General features: G+C 42.2%; 1 protein-coding gene across 3 annotated transcripts in view; it reads left to right on the top strand.

The window, feature by feature from the left end:
* Positions 1 to 3164: 3164 nt before the first annotated feature.
* The window catches only part of LOC145355377 (transcriptional regulator QRICH1-like), a 31854-nt gene continuing 17342 nt past the window's right edge, over positions 3165 to 17676 (top strand). Inside the window, exons 1-3 of one of the 3 annotated variants that reach the window (XM_080207383.1) lie at positions 3165 to 3252; positions 3785 to 3893; positions 15682 to 16725. In XM_080207383.1, coding sequence (XP_080063509.1) covers positions 15691 to 16725 — 1035 coding nt within the window. In that variant the 5' untranslated portion in view covers positions 3165 to 3252; positions 3785 to 3893; positions 15682 to 15690. Of the gene's footprint in view, positions 3253 to 3784; positions 3894 to 4634; positions 4769 to 15681; positions 16726 to 17676 lie in introns of those variants that run through there. The other 2 variants (XM_080207382.1, XM_080207384.1) reach the window with 2 other exon arrangements.

Below are 17676 nucleotides of genomic sequence, written 5' to 3'. Positions count from 1 at the left end.
TCAGTGCCAGATACGTAGATCCTTTGATCTAATGATTGGTTGATTGAATCAAACAACATATTCATTTGAACATATACATACCCAATTTTTTCAAATGTCTCCTAGCAGATTTCTTATAATTAACTGAAGATTCATCTCATCCAATTAAAATGCATGCCTCTCTGGGAAATGAGCATCTGAACTGAGAGTGAGTACCTGTGTATGAATGTCTGTCACATCAAGCAAGCGTAAATCATAGATTCATAGAATCCCTATAGTATAGAAAGAGGCCATTCAGCCCATCAAGTCTGTACCAACCACAATCCCACCCTGGCCCTACATCCCTGTAATGCCACACATTTACCCTGCTAATCCCCTTGACATTAGGGTCAATTTAACATGGCCTATCAAACTAACCTGCACATCTTTTGATTGTGGGAGGAAACCAGAGCACCTGGAGGAAACCCTGCAGACACAGGGAGAATGTGCAAACTCCCGTCAGACAGTGACCCGAGGGCAGAATTGAACCTAGGACCCTGGCGGTGTGTGTCAGTAATGCTAGCCAATGTTCCACTGTGCCGCCCAAATGGGGCACGTTATGACTTGGACTAATTATCTTAAATTGTAGATATTATCCCACTAAGGATTGTTCAATAAGTTCTTCCCAATCATGAAATTGCATTGAACAGTAAACATTTTGTTTTGGATTTAACAAGCATGATTGAGCATGGTCTGCGTTCTGTCTATTACATGATGTGGCGATGCCGATGTTGGACTGGGGTAGGCACAGTAGGAAGTCTCACAACGCCAGGTTAAAGTCCAACAGCTTTATTTGGCAGCACAAGCTCACCTAATGAAACGGCAGCATTCTGAAAGCTTGTGCAACCAAATAAGCATGTTGGACTTTAGCCTGGTGTTGAGAGACTACTTACTGTTTATTACAAACACACAACTCAAAATGAAATGAACATTAAAAAAATGTAAACCCCCCCACCTCACTTTTCAGCATGGGGCACACTAGGATTTCAATCACAAATAACTTAGATTTTATAAAAAAAAATCAGGTTTTCCCATTTCCCACAGGCACACATTTCAAATTGTTGAGAGGAGTACTGTGGCTACCACAAGGCCTACATTTAAACGTCATATTTCCCATTGGGAGATCAGGCGATATGTGAATGTATTAAGGCCAGAGACCTAATTTCCTGATAATTAATCTCACCAGAAAAATAGTGAACAAGCAGCCAAATGTTGGCCAGGCTAAAGAATGCTCAAACTTGTTATTTTGAAAACACAACTGATGATTTTAAAAGGGGCAGGCACATCCTTTAAAGAGTGATGCATTTACATCGAGAGCTGCTACGGAGAAGAAAGCAACTCAACTGATCAACATGTAGAATAAATTTCCAGCCAGGCACGGTGGCGCGGTGGCTAGCACTGGTGCCTCACAGTGCCATGGACTCAGGTTCAATTTCGGCTTCAGGTCACTGTGTGGAGTTTGCACTTTCTCCCCCTGTCTCCGTGGGCTTCCTTCAGGTGCTGCAGTTTCCTCTCACAGTCCAAAAATGTGCAGGTTAGGTTAATTGTTCATGCCAAATTGACTCTAGTATCGGGGGATTAGCAGGGTAAATGAGGGTTATGGAAATAGGGCCTGGGTTGCTACAGACTCAGTGGGCTGAATGACCTTCTTCTGTACTGTAGAGATTCTATGATTCTACGTGGGTTTCCTCTGGGTGCTCTGATTTCTTTAGTCCAAAGGTGTGTGAGGTGGTTGATTATCTATGATAAATTGCCCCTTAGTGTCAGGGGGAGTAGCAGGGTAAATGAGGGTTACGGGAATAGGGCCCGGTCAGTACAGACTCAACAGCCCGAATGACGTCCTTCTGTATGGCAGGGATTCTATGAGGGTTTCCTCTGGATGCTTCGGTTTCATCAGTCCAAAGATGTGTAGGGTGATTGATTACCTATGATAAATTACCCCTTAGTGTCAGGGGGAGTAGCAGGATAAATACGTGGGATTATGGGGTTAGGGCCGGGGTGGCATTGTTGTTGGTGCAGACTGAATGGCCTCTTTCTAAGATAATGAAGGCAAATCCCTGAATGCATTTAGGAAAAAAGAACTGGATTTAGAGATCTCTCTAAAGGGATGGATTAATTAAGAGAAGTACACATCTTATGCTCTGAATACTGACATGGTACCAATGGACAAACATTTGTTTGCACCACTTGGATCTCCTGATGACAATGAAGAATCATGGTGCAGTACCAATCAGCCTCCCACTCCATTTGCATTTCAGTTTGCAAAGGCATGATCATGGAGAGTCATAGAAACCCTACAGGGCAGGAAGCCATTTGGCCCATCAAGTCTGCACCAAACACATTCCCACTCATTCCCTAACCCCATGTCACTACATATTTACCCGCTAATCCCCCTAACCTACACATCTCAGAAGACTAAGGGGCAGTTTTAGCATGGCCAAGCAACCTAACCCACACATCTTTGGACTGTGGGAGGAAACTGGAGCAGCTGGAGGAAACCCACGCAGACGCGAGGAGAATGTGCAAAATCCACACAGACAGTGACCCAAGCCTGGAATCAAGCCCAAGTCCCTGGAACTATGGAGCAGCAGTACTAATCACTGTGCCACCGCCCCGATCAGCAGGACACGGGGAGTGCCTCCCATTAATCAGCCAGCACTGGCTGAGCAGCGCACAGACGGACCTGCTCTACAAAATGTATCAACCTTCTGACAGCAGCCACGCGCCACGCAGGTCTCCTGCTTCTGATTGGCCGTTCGCTGAGATTGCGTCACAGAGCGGGGGGCGGGGCAGAACCAAACGTCGGCTCTCAAGTTAGCAGGTGTCGGGTGCTGCGCCTGCGCACTCTTGCGGGACCCGCGAGGATGTCGAGCCGGCCGGTCGTGTGGGTGCCGCGCCTGCGCTCTGCTGCGAGTGGAGTGGAGGCGAGGGCGTGTGAGAGCGAGAGAGAGGACGCCGAGGACCAAGAGCCGCCGGCAAATGCCGCGCCTGCGCGCCTCGGGGAATGGGGAGGGGCGAATCGAAGCTCCTCCTCTTTTCCATAGAAAAGCTCGCGGGAGGCACGCATGCGCCTGGACGGCGAATTCACTTTGGTGGTGGCGGCTGCTTTCCCCTTCCCCACCCCCACCACCACCACCACCCCCCCTCCCCCCCCGATGTTGGTCGTCGCCCTCCGACCGTAGATAGGGACTGTGGAAACCAGGACAACATATATACGCGCACACACAAAAAAAGGTAAAAGCGAAAATAGAAAAGGAAACACACGAGGGGGCGGGGAGCAGGAATGGCATCTTTCAGTTAAAGTCAAGGGAACTCCTGCGGCTGGGCCCCACTGCTGAGGAGCCGCATGTTTCTGGGGCTTTCTTAGCTCGCCAACTGCGAGCATCAATTCAGCAGGGGCACGGCTGGCTCTTGCAGTCTCCCTGCTCAATAAAACATTTCTCCTTCGACCCACATCTTTCCTGGAGAAAGGTACGGGGCAGGGTTGAGGCCTACAGCTGTTGATGGTGGATGACAGATCCATAACTCATTCCTCCATAGTCATGAATTCCTTTGTTTTCACTATTTTATATGTGCCTGGTGGGTTTTGATTCTGTTTTTAATTCCTCAGTCGTTATTTTTCAACTTATAATTTGCAGGGTGAATGTATTTCTCCTTTGTAGAGGGCAGTGCAGCTGGGCAAACTTTCCCTCCCCCCTTCCCTCCCTAAAAATCACAATTCTTAAGGAAACGAATGATCAGATCTGTCAATTTGTTTTTTTTAAAGCGCTATTGCGTTATGAGGCCTGTTCTTGCCTGGTGCATTTTTGGCTGTAGAATTACTGTTTAATTCGAGAGGAGAGCACAAGAACATTTTACAACATGCCCTGAAATGTGTAAGTAGTTTAAAATTAGAACAATATAGGTATAATATAAATGTTCTCTCAACCGAGATAGCTGATCAGCTTGATCTAGTGTGTCTTAAAAATATAAGTGTCAGACAGGATTAATTGATTGCATTTATTCTTAAATTTTCAACAATGTTGTTTGGTTTTTAATTTTAGCTTGTAAAGTGATCTGCTTGTGGATAACATTAATGTTAGTTCTTTGTGGATTGTACACTGACAGTTGGATTGTTTTTGATCTAATCAAATATGACTGATGTAAGAAGTGCTTCCCTTTTTAATTGTTATAAAAACAACAGGAATTCTATTTGCTTTTTTTTAGCACACAGGAATGTTGTACAGTAAATGTGGCCAAAGCAAGTCTTCCGAGCAGATGACAAATTCATAAACAACCAAATGATGTTATTTAATCTCAAACTGAACTATTCTGTAAAATTATGGCAATAGGAGTGTAGTTCTCTATCATGCAATAGTTTTACTGCCCTTTAGCAAGATTGAATGTACGTTACTATGAAAGATTTTATTAATTGAAAACTTTTTTGCTATAACACAATTCTGATGTAGAGTAAAAATTACTTCAGTAATAAACCTGTCCGTTATTGCACCAGACTTTTTTTGTCCTTGCAGCAATAATGCTTGTGGGCTGTCCGGCATAAGTGCTAATTTGTGGATCTCTATCTATAGCCTTGCTGTTTTGAGCCTGCTAAGTTTATTTCATGTAGGATCTTTTCAGCTGGCAGAAGAGACTTTCATCCTGTTGATCTAATCTGAATATGAACCCAAGTCACGGTAGCTGATTTTGGTCTTAACGCAGCATGCATCAAAATCGCCAATACAATAAGCAACTTTGATCTTCACATCTGCAAGTACCAGAATGAAACATTTATAATTATTTGTGAATTAACCTGTAACAGTTTTGAAATTTAAGAAATGTAATAAAACAAAGTGGCAGTTGAAGTGCACGTTCTATTCAGGATAGAGTTGGCATGTAGTGCAAATTATCTTGTATTTTATAAGTAGAATTATATCATGCTTAAACAGATACTTAGTTATGTGCAGTGTGGTCACTGGTGTATTGTTTGTCTTTCCATGGTAGTCTTGTGAATAGTACATGGACATGATTTATTAAGGGAAGAGCTTCAAAACATCCCAAAATCCTTCTCAGTCGTTGATTTTTTTTTGAAGTGAGGTCGCTATTGTTATGTATCCCATTTGAATGTGCAATGTTACAATTGATATAACACCAAAAACACATTTTGAAAGTATCATTAAGATTGTTGACAAAATAAAAGCCCTCTATGTATTTTCATTATGAGGCTGAACTGGACCGTTTACAGATTAGATATCCTATTGATTCACCTGGGCTTTTGAACCCATGTTGTATCTTGAACAATTCATCATTGTTCATTTCCATCTTTACCTCAGCTCATCTGCTGAAACCCTCACCCATTTCTTTGTTATCTCTGGATATCCTCCTCTTCTGTTGTCTAGCTAAATGGGAATTCCTTTGTCTTATTCTATTATCTATCCAACTGCAGCTAGGGAGTCACCTGCAGTGATTAGTTTTTCCACTTCCACACTATCCCCTCTGGAATCTCCAAAGGATCTATTTTTTTATGTGTGTCTCTCTCATGACATCATCTGAAAACATGTCAGGATGTACATGTATGTTGTTGACATCTAATTCTACTTCACGATCATCACTGTCAACTACGCTATCATTTGTCAAGCATCCAGTACTGGACGAGTGAAAGTTTCTTCCAGTTCAATAGGAGAAAGACCAAAGCCATTATTTTTGGTCCCATCTTGAACTCCATTCACTCGCCACCAAAGCCATTCCTTCCCCTGGCAACTGTGTGAAGCTGAGCTGGACTGTATGAAATCTTGGCATCCTATTTAAGATGAGTTTCTGGCCGTGTATTGGTTCTATCACCAAGGTTGCCTACTTCCACTTTGGTAATATATCCAGTCACTGATCCTATTTTGGTTCTTTTTTCTTTGTTGAACCTTTGTCCATGCGTATGTTATTTCTAGTTTTGACCATTCAGATGTTTTCGTTTTTCACTTCTATAACCTTTGCTGTCTGTGTATTAACTTCTACCAGGTCTCTGTTCACCCATCACTCCTGCACTTGCTGACATGCATTGATTGACTCTCAAGCCTCAATCTTAAAAGTTTCATTTTTGTTTTTGAATCTCCCCATTTCTGTGACCTGCTCTTGTATCCACAGTATTTATATGGCTGGTCCAATTTCTGATTGGGAGCAACTCCCAGGCTGTTGATAGTGGAAGCTTAGCAATAGTGATTTTTTTTTTTTGAATGTCAAGTGGGGATGGTTAGATCCAGTGTTGTCAGAGATGGTCATTGTTCGGCACTTGTGCACAGAAGTTAATTGTTACTTATCAGTCCAAGCCTGAATGTTGCCTGAGTCTTGCTGCATTTGGACATGGACTGCTTCAGTATCAGAAAAGCTGTGAATGGCATTGAACATTGTGCAAACATACCCATTTCCACATTCTAATGGGTGTAACAACATTGATGAAGCAGCTGAAAAAAATGTTAGGCTGAGTGCGAGGAACTCCTGCAGCAAAGCCCCAGCCCTGAAATGATTGACTTCTAAAAACCACTCTCCTTTTTGTACTAGGTATGACTCCAACCAGGGGAGAGTTTTCCCCCTGATTTCCGTTGACTCCAGTTTTGCTAGGGCTCCTTGTTGTGACATTCAGTCAAAGAACAAAGAAAATTACATCATAGGAACAGGCTCTTTGGCCCTTCAAGCCTGCACCAACCATGCTGCCTGCCTGACTGAACAAAAACCCCCTACCCTTCTGGGAACGGTATCGCCTTATTCCCATCCTATTCACGTATTTGTCAAGATGCCCCTTGGGAGTCACTATTGTATCTGTTTCCACTACCACCTCCAGCAGTGAGTTCCAGGCACCTACCATCCTCTGTGTTTAAAAAAAAACTTGCTTCATATATCTCCTTTAAACCTTGCCCTTAAAGAAGATGTACGAGGTAGGTCAAATGCTGTCCTGATGTCAGGGGAAATCACTTTCACCTTGCCATTGGAGTTGAGCTCTTTTGTTCATGTATGGACCAAAACTTTAATGAGGTCAGGAACTGAGTATCTCAGGTGGAACTCATAGTCAACATTACTGAGCAGGTTATTGCTAAGAAAGCACTGTCAATGGTATCTTGCATCTCTTTGGGCTTGGTGATTGGCCACATTGAATTTGCCCTTTTTGTGATTAGGACAATTTTCCATGTTATCAGATGGGTGAGTGTTGTCATTATACTGCAGCAGTTTGGTTGGGAGTGCATTTAGTTGTGGAGTACAAGTCTTCACTACTGAATGTTGTCAGGACCCATTGCCTTTGCGGTATCCTGTCTTTCAGCCATTCTTGATATCATTTGAATTGAATTAGTTATTCTTCATAATTTTACATCAACACGGTCAAGCTGGGATATTGCGTCAGGGACGGCGATGTATGGTGCTTCAATATGTCCTTTATATTCATGAGTTGGGAATTGAGTCATTATATGTTCCGTGGTCTGTTCTGGTGAGCAGAGTTTTGAATAGGTGAGTTTTCAATTTCCATTTGATTTATTATTGACACACATTATCATACAGTGAAAAGTATTGTTTCTTGCATACTATATGGACAAAACATCCCATATATAGGGAAGGAGAAGAGAGAGTGCAAAAGGTAGTGTGATAATCAAGCTAGGATGTAGAGAAAGATTGACAACGCAAGTGAGATCTGTTCAAAAGTCTGATGGCAGCAGGGAAGAAGCTGTTTTTGTGCCGATTATACATGATCTCAGACTTTTGTGTCTCTTTCCCAACAGAAGAAGATGGAAGAGAGTATGTCTGTGGTGCTTGTGATCCTTGATTATGCTGGCTGCTTTTCCAAGGAAGTGTAGACACTGTCCGTGGATGGGAGGCTGGTTTGAATGGTGGACTGGGCTTCAACCATGACCCTTTGTAGTTTCTTGCGGTCTTGGACTGAGCAGGAGCCTTACCACGCTGTGACATAACCAGAAAGAGTGCTTTCTATGGTGCATCTGTAGAAGTTGGTGAGAGCTGGTATGAGCATGATAAATTTCCTTCGTCTCCTGAGAAAGTAGAGACATTGATGGGCTTTTTTAACTATAATGTCTGCATGGAGGCAGCAGAAGAGGTTGTTGGTGATCTGGACACCTAAAACCTCAACTCTCAACTATTTCTACTTCATCCCCATTGATGTAGACCGGGACATGCCCTCCACTAGGCTTCCTGACTATCTGCTTCATTTTGTTGACATCGAGCGAGAGATTGTTGTCGTTGCATCAGTTCACCAGATTCTTCATCTCTTTCCTGTACTGTCTCGTCATTGTGATGTCATCAACAGACTTGAAAATCAAGTTAGAGGGGAATTTGGCCACACACTAATCGGTGTATAAGGAGTACAGTAAGGGGCTGAGGACACAGCCTTGCGGAGTGCTGGAGATGAGGAGGAGGTGGTGGTGTTGCCTATTCTTACTGACCGCGGTCTTTGGGTTAGGAAGTCTAGGATCCAGTTGCAGAGGGAGGAGCTGGGTCCAGGCCCCAAAATTTGGAGATGAGTCTTGTAGGAATAATGGTGTCAAAGGCTGAGCTGTAGTCTATGAATAGGAGTCTGACATGGGTGTCTTTGTTATCTAGGTTTCCGGGGCAGTGTGTAGGGCCAGGAAGATGGTGTCTGTTGTGGACCAGTTGCAGCAAAAGGTGAACTGTAGTGGATCTGGGCAATCTGGTAGCCATGACTAACCTTTCAAAGCACTTAATGATGGATGTCAGGGCCACTGGATGATAGTTGTTTGTTTTGTGGGAGAGCAATGTGTGCTAGCATAGGTAGCTAGGGTGTTGAAGTCGACTTGAGGATTCCAGTGATGCATCTCATTGCAGTATTCACTTGAACATCAATCACTTGAGCCTGGCTACTTCTAGTTCATATCAATGCAGAGTACTGAGCTATGGAGTATAGAGGCTGGTGCTGAGGCTCTCCAACTGGCATTTGCCAGTTTCTGGATCAAGTTGACTCTTAACTTGGTCTTGGTGGTTGTGGAAGGTTAGCAGCATTCCAGCTTCACTGTGAGGTATGTCAGATTGGGGTCATGTTGTTGCTACAGAAGACCATTTCCAAATGTGTTTACTATTCTTGTTATCGAGATGAAAAGCAGTGACTATGTTTTGGAGATTTGGTTTGAGCCACCATGTCTGGAAGTACTCAAACATGATGTTAAATTCCCTGTTCAGGTGGACTCAATGTTGCTAAAGGTGGCTGCTCGTGTTGCCAGGGCAAAGTTGTCTGCCAGTGCACATTTGCATGACTTTGCTAGTGGCATGTTGCTCATATAGATGTTAAAAAGCATTGGTGCCAATACTGATCTTTGTGGGAGCCCATTGTTGAAGGATTGAGATGAGCTGACTTTGTTGCCTAGATGCGCACATAGCTGTCTATTGCTCAGCATTGTCTAAAGCAGGCATTGTATTTTGCGTCGGGGGGTGATCCTTGAGCATCAGGTCCATAATCCAGCTTCTGTCATAGGCCAATGACAGGTCCACAAGGGCTTCACTAGTCCTTGAGTTTCCTCTGGAGGTTGTTTTGTGAGGGCAATCTGACTGAATCTACAGACTTGAGCAGGGTCTTTGCAACCTGTAGACTGCCAGACTCTTTATATTGCCAGAGTAGGTTTTAGGTTTCCGTTATTCAGCAGGGAGTGTGTTCATCTCTGAAACCCACGGGAATTCCATTTTGGTGGTGGTAGTCAAGAGAACAACAAGCCGATGACGGCATTCTGGGTTCCTGGGGATTTGGGTCACCACTCTTTTGACAGCTTCCCTACAGCTTTGGCCAGGATCCACTACTGGATTTTTTTGATGAGAGCGTGGAGATTTTAATACCAATGCAATTGATGGGCCTATGTTGACTATTGGTTTGCTCCATCATTCATTATAATCGTGTCTGATCATCCAACTCAACCTGTTCCTGCTTTCCCTGCATATCCTTTGATTCTTGTAGCCCCAAGAGCTGTATCTAACTTTTTTTATTGAAAACATACACATACAATGTTTTGACCTCAACTTTTTTTGTTCAACTGTCAGCCTTTGGAAGCAAATTCCATGGGCTGAAGGCCAGTTGCCTTCTTTACCCCCTGCTGCACCCATACACTTACCTTCAGCAACTGGTGTATGAGGACACCCAGGTCTCGTTGCAAATTACTCCATTTCAATTTATAACCATTCACATAATCTGTCTTCCTGTTTTTGCTACCAAAGTGGATAATCTCCCATTTGTACCCATTATACTGCATTTGCCATGCCATGCCTTTGCCTGCTCACTCAGCTTGTGCAAATCACACTGAAGCATCTCTGCATCCTCATTAAAGCTTATCCGCTTTTGTGTTGTGTCATCTGCAAATTTGGAGATATTACATTTAAATAATCTAAAGCATTGATGTATACTGTGAATAGCTGGGGTCCTAGCACTGATCCCTGCGACCCTATCGTCAAGGCTTGCCATTTGGGAAAAAACAGCTGTTTATTCCTGCATTATTTCCTTTCTGCGACCAGTTTTCTATCTTTTTCAATACACTGTCTTTAATTTTACACACTAATCTCTTATGTGGAACTTTGTCAAAATTCCAAATAAACCACATCCACTGGTTCTCCATCAGCTCTACTGGTTACGTCCTCGAGAAAACCCAGTAGATTTGTCAAGCATGGTTTCTCTTGTGTAAATCCATGCTGACTCTGTCCAGTCCTGCCACTGTTTTCCAAGTGCTGTGCTATTAAATCATTTATAATGGACTCTAGCATTTTCTCCACTATTGATGTCCGGCTGAATGGTCTATAGTTCCCTGTTTTCTCTTTATAGCACCAGCAACCCCCCCTTAAATAGTGGGGTTACATTAATTCCCCGCCAATCTGTAGAAACTGTTCCAAAGTCTGAAAGAATTTTGGAAGATGACCACTAATGTATCCACTATTTCTAGGCCCCCTTTCTTAAATACTCTGGGGTGTAGATTATTAGGCTTTGGGGATTTATTGGCCTTCAAACAGTTTCCCCCACACCACTTTCCTACTAATATGATCTCCTTCAGTTCCTTCCTGAAACTAAACCCTGTATTCCCCAATATTCCTGCTATGTTACTTGTGTTTTCCTTTGTGAAAACCAAACCAAATTATGTATTTGGTCACTTTTTTTTTGATCTGTACCCTGTTATGGGCGGCAGGGTAGCACGGTGGTTAACACTGTTGCTTCACAGCTCCAGGGACCTGCATTCGATTCCCGGTTTGGGTCACTGTCTGTGTGGAGTTTGCACATTCTCCGTGTCTGCGTGGGTTTCCTCCCACAGTCTGAAGATGTGTGGGTTAGGTTGATTGGCTATGCTAAAATTGTTCTTGGTGTCCTGAGATATGTAGGCTAGAGGAATGAGTGGGTATATATGTAGGGATATGGGGATAAGGCCTGGATGGGATTGTGATCGGTGCAGTCTTGATGGGCCGAATGGCCTCTTTCTGTACTGTAGGGATTCTAGATTCTAATAAATTCCCCTGTTTCTGACTGTTGAGGACCTACATTTGTCTTCAATGTTTTTTTTCTTTTCAAAAGCCTATAGAAATTTTTACCATCAGTTTATGTTCCCCATAAGCTTACATTTGAACTCTATTTCCCTCTTCTTAATCAATCCCTTTTGTCCTCCTTTGTTAAATTCTGAACTGCTCCCAATCCTCTGGCTACTTCGTGTGCAACTTCCTTGGATCTAATACGATATCTAATTTCCCTTGTAAGCCATAATTTGACCACCTTTCTCATTTTATATTTATTGCAGACAGGAATAAACAATTGTTGCAGTTCACCCATGTGCCCTTTGAATGTTTGCCATTGCCTTTCCATTGTTATCCCTCCAAGTAACATTCCCCAATCCATCACTGCCAACTTGTGCCTCGTACTGTTGTTTCTTTTATCTAGATTCAGGATCCTTGTCTCAGAATAAACCATGTCACTCTTCATTTGACGAAGAATTCTATCATATTATGGTCTCTCATCCCCAAGAGGCCTCACACAACTAAATTGCCCATTATTCCTTCCTCATTGAACAATACCCAGTCTAGGAATGCCTGTTCTCTAGTTGGTTCCATGATGGTGGGGTCCAGATTTAACCTCCTTGTCAACAAGAAGAGTGGAAAGTGGCTTATTATTTGGAATCAAAGATTGTTTGCAGGTCTTTTACAAATTTTCAGTCTGTTAGGTCTTTGCCATTGGCTTCATTTATCACATGGTGTGGTGACTGTTAAATTCATCAATATGTACAGCTGGGATTGGTGCACTTTGAAGTGCTTGACCATTTCAAGTCAGGAACTACAACAGTGGGCAATCTAGGCCAGTGAATGGATGACATGAGTGACCTTCCTTCATCACAGTGGGCCACAAGATTGAAATCAGGCTTGTTCACTAACCATGACCCCATGAATAAGTATAATACATTTTAATATACACTGAATATATCACAATGAGTTATAGAAGATTCTTAATTATTTCTATAGTAATAGAACTGTCATCAACTTCAAATGATAAAAATAAAATAAATATTTACATTTTGGATGCAGAGGAATCACGGTGTTCATAGTTAATGTTGTGTGTAATCACCATGCACTTCACTTCATGTACCCTTGCTTTATGCTCATTTCACTTCCGTCACACAGAGGGAAAAAAGTATGCTGGCAGAAATCAGCAGAACTTGGCAACGCTGTGTGTGGGCAGCGGTCAAAGAATGTCTCGTGGGCTGCACTCTGAAGTCAGATGGACTGAACGTGGTTCCAGGGCCCCAGGTTGCCCACCTTTGGGCTATATATACACATTGGTGATGTGTAGCTCCCTTGTCTTGATAGCAGTGGTGTAGGTGGCTTCTTCAGTAGTGGGGAAGGCACCAAACTTCATAATGATGCGCTTTACGTATATAGCCAAACCATGTTTCAAATGGTTGGTGACTAGTTGTGAGATTGCATCCATGGATAGAATAAAGATTGGCCTGTTGGTTGTTGGAGACGTGGGTTTCTTGGAGTGCCAGGACGTCAATGCTGTGCACCTTCAGGATGTCTCCAAGATATTTGCATTTTGCCTGGGAAGGATCTTTGATAAATTTAAGCATTCTTGTTCCACGGCCAACCTGACACATTGCTTGATCCTGGAAAGGGCCACCTTGGTGATTTGACTTATCACTGTGAAGACCAGCAGATTATTGATATTTGTTCACTGGATTGATGGCATTTGTTGCAATCTCTCACTTAGCGAAGTGGGCTGTGTGAGGTCTGCCATCTTCAACTCCATTGAATTGATTGAAGACTAGCATCTATAATGGTGAGGACCTCCAGAAGGAGACCAAGATGGGCTATCCTTTCGGCATTTATGGCTAAAGATGGTCAGAAATGCTTCAGCCTTGTCTCTTGCACTGATATATAGGGTCCCCCATCATTGAGGATGTGAAGCTTCCTCTTCTAGGTCAGTTGCTCATCACAACTGGATGTGGGACTGATTTGATTTTATACTTTTATAAATCTAAGAAGATTATTAGACTAATACCAGGAGAGGGAAAATTATCTTTTCTTATGAAGAAAGGTTGGAGAAGTTATGTTTGTAGCCAGTTGAGTTTAGAAGAGTAAAAGGGAACTTGATCTAAACCTTTTAAGGGTGCATATGGAGAGGATGTTTCCCCTCGTCAGAAAATCTACAACTAAGGGGTCATTTTCAGGTTTTTTTTTTGAGGGTTGAGTGTCTCTGGAGCTCTTTCTTCCTCAAAAGATAATGAAAGCAGAGTCCTTGATTTAAAAAATAAAATCTATATATTTTTAATTAGCATTTATCAGTTTTGCAGATAGTCTTCAAATGAATTTGCATGTCAGTCTTTAAGGATAATGGGTCAAAGAGCTCTCATATTCAAAAGCCCAGATCTGAAAAGATTGCTCAGGTCACACCACTGTGGGTCTTAAGGCAGCCCTCACCACTTGTGCTTATATTTGGTTGTACTGAATGTAACTCAGACCAGCCTGAGTAGTAGGTCAGGCAGAGAAGTATTTAATGTTTTATCTCTATTCTTCTGTCACAACATGTAGACACCACAAGTCAGGCCATAATTTATTGCCCGTCCTTATTTTTCCTTGAGAAAGTGGTAGTGGTGAACCATCTTGAATAACCGGGTGCCTTGCTGGGCCTTTCAGAGGACAGTTAAGAATCAATCACATCCAAGTCTGGAGTTACATATAGGTCAAACTAGGTAAGGACAGCTGACCTTTAAAGGAAATTTAAATTGCACTTTAAACTGACTTGGCACTACTTTGGTTTGGACATCAAATTAATGCAAATTCAATATGCTATCATACCTTGTTTGCAAAGTGCTTCCTGGGACCATTGGTATGTTCAAGAGCATTTTTTTAAACAGATTTCTTAACCTTGAAATGTTTAAAGACTAATAATCCTCCTCTTCCTGCTTCTTTAGAAATTTAAATTTCTAATTATTGGACCATAGTTTTCCATGAGTATACCTAGGTAGAACTCTCCCTTAGGGAATTTAGTCAGAGTTCCAGCAGACAAGAGACAAACAAAGTAATGTTCTGCCTGGCTGAAGTCTGACTTGCAACTACTTGTCTCTCAACAGCAGCCGAGGTGTAAATGCATCTTAGTTAATTTGTAGCACAGAAGGAGCATGACATGGCACGCCACTTACTGTTGTATTAAGTTAATTTAGTTGAAATTTGCTCCAGGGTTGGAAGTTTGGTAAAACAAAGCTTTTTATTGGCTTTCACAGGGAGATGTTTGCTTCTGGTGCTGATTTCAATGAAACTCTATAGTTGCAAACTTAGGCGAAGACTGGCAGTAATGTGTACCCTTCAACTCTGCACATATGCTGCCTTTTGTCCAGTTTGTTGCAGAGATTTGTTTCTTCCAACTTCAGAGCATTACTTTTTTATACCCACTACCCGAGAAACCCCTTTCATGGATTTGTTTCTCTATACTGGCCATCCAGCATTCAGAAATATCAGACAATCTTAAAAAATACTGCAAGCCAAGGTTCCCTCCCTCAAGTACATCTATTACTTCTGAAATTGAGCTTTAGTGTTTCTTTGTCTCTGTGAATCACCTTCAGAATTATTTACAAGCCCCTCATGGCCTTGCCCTGTTTATATGGGAAACCTTTAGCGGAACCCTTATTTTTTTGACATTGGATGAGTAAGTCCAATCTATTTTTCTGCCATGTTGTGATCTTCCAGCTATTAAGTCTTTGTGATTCTCCTTCAAAACATTGTACCTTGATCCCTTCTGGAACATCTTTGTAGCTATTTTTTGCATTATAGCCTGCACCAGTACTTGAACATCTCCCTTGTGTCTCTGACTAGAGTGGGATCTAGTTCTCAAGATGTGGTTTCGTTATGATTTCTTTTGACTTGTGTTTTGGTTGTATAGTGCAGCATGCTATTGGCTTTGCTGATTAACGTTAGTTGGACTAATTGAGAATTGAGTCTGTTAAGACTCCGAGACCACATTCCAATTTGTGGTGTGTTGTAGGTTTTTCCTTAACTATATATGTTTTGTAATTGCTTATTAATCTGTATCTGCCCTTGTACTGCACCGTTAAATTAGATACGTCACACTAAGATCATTTTGATTTGGAACTTGACTCTAACAATGTTGTTATTTTAAAATGAAAATTTTTTTCTTGCTTAATATTACTTCTCTAATGCACTCTTTTTTAGTTGTCCAAGATGAATCATTCATTGGAGAATTCAATTCCCTATGAGGAGTATTTACGAATGAAAGCACGGACAATACCACAGCATCGCATGAAGGAATTCTTGGATTCCGTGAATGGCAAAGGGTCTGAAGAAGTCCAGCAATTTGTTCAAACTCCTGTTACAATGTACCAACAAAGAGGACACTACATATACATGGACAGTGCTGATGTTGCTGGATCATTGCTTGAGTTAGCCAGACCCATTAGTTCTCCAATTCAACAACATGCGTCCCAGGGTTCATCACTAGGACAGCAGCAGATGCAGTCTCATCATGTACAGGCACAACAAGTCCACCAGTTGGAAATTCAAACAAATCATCAATCCCTGCAAGCAAAGCAGATGCAAGCCCAACTGCAGTCGCAGACAACTTCTGAGGAACCACAGTCTGGTAGTCAAGCTGTCAACTCTATAGCACAAGAAAGAAGGCCAAGCTCTTCAGGTGTTCCACAGCCTGTGAAGAAAAGGAAAGTTGACTTACCAACTGAAGAAAGTTATTCTATGAGTCAACCTTCAGTGCAAAATACAGTGACCACTGTACTTACTCTGTCTTCTCAGGCTCAACAGCAAGGTTACATTCCTGTTCGTCAGGAACTGCTTACAGTGGACAGCAGTCAGTTGTATGGTGTTGTTCCAGCTACCACATCAGCTACTGGCCCATTATCCAACACTGAATCATGGACAATATATACAACGCCTGCTCCTTGCTCAGATGGCCAAACTGTACTCCATTCTACAATTCCTCATGATAGTTGTAATTTAGTCCAAATTGATGAAATCCCAATGAGTATGACTGGGATTAAAATAGAAGAGGACAAGGATAAAACTCAAGTCCTGTCAGATGGTGGCAAAAACCTACAGGATAAAATGATACATCCATCTGTGACAACTGCGTTCTCAACGCAGTTTGTGAATGTGAACGGAAATCTTCATATTCCTGTTACAATACAAGCTGGTGGAAGAGCCTATCATCAGTCTCTGAAATATTGGGATCCACAGCAAGTACAGGTATTAACCTTTTATGAGCACAGAATTAATTATATATTTAAAGTGTTCTTGTATTGGTTGTAAATTAAACCAACAAGGGAAAGTCATTTGAGGACTTTCCTTTTCTGCCTGTTATCTTGAACAGAATAATAATTTGAAACTTGGAGCTACTATACACTTGTATGTTGTGGTGAAAGCTTCCTCAGTTTACAAAATTAGGTTTGTATCAGAGTGAGGCAACTGCCTCAGCTATATAAAACCTTCAACTAAATCTAGTTTTAAATGCAATTCAAAGTGTTTTTACAGTCTGTGAAGAAAAGGACAACACTGCTGCTTCACAGCTCCAGGGACCTGGGTTTGATTCCTGGCTTGGGTCACTGTCTATGTGGAGTTTGCACATCCTCCTCATGTCTGTGTGGGTTTCCTCTGGGTGCTGTGGTTTCCTCCTACAGTCCAAAGATGTGTGGATTAGGTTGATTGGCCATGCTAAAATTGCCCCCTAGTGTCCTGAGATGCAGAGGTTAGAGGGATTAGTGGGTCAGTGTGGGGGTAGGGCCTGGGTGGGATTGTGATCGGTGCAGACTTGATGGGCTGAATGGCCTCTTTCTGTACTGTAGGGACTCTAAGTCAAATGGCGAGGGACTTGATAAGCTTCAGGTAGGCACCCTGAGTAATGACATGCAAGTCAGAATCTAGTAAAGAATTTCAGTGCATGCACAAGCCCTAATTGCCCACATTGATCTCCATCTTCCTTCTAGCACCAAGAATTGGAAAATAATTCATGTCTGTTTAGTTAGTGGCACTGTTTCACATGCAGTCACTTTGAGACACTTTTTTTGTCTGTTTGCAGATAAATGTAACAAGTAGATCCTTGTCACGTTTGACTTTATTAATTGAATCACAAGCTAGGAGAGGGGAAAATTTGGTGAAGGTGGATGTTAGAATAAGCCACAATTGTTTGAAAACTTGAAT

The sequence above is a fragment of the Carcharhinus amblyrhynchos genome, chromosome 19 (genome assembly GCF_965287045.1).
Source record: "Carcharhinus amblyrhynchos chromosome 19, sCarAmb.v2.hapA, whole genome shotgun sequence".
Classification (NCBI taxonomy): Eukaryota; Metazoa; Chordata; class Chondrichthyes; order Carcharhiniformes; family Carcharhinidae; genus Carcharhinus; species Carcharhinus amblyrhynchos.
Note: the sequence above shows the minus strand (reverse complement) of the source record. Positions and strands in the feature narration are given on the sequence as shown.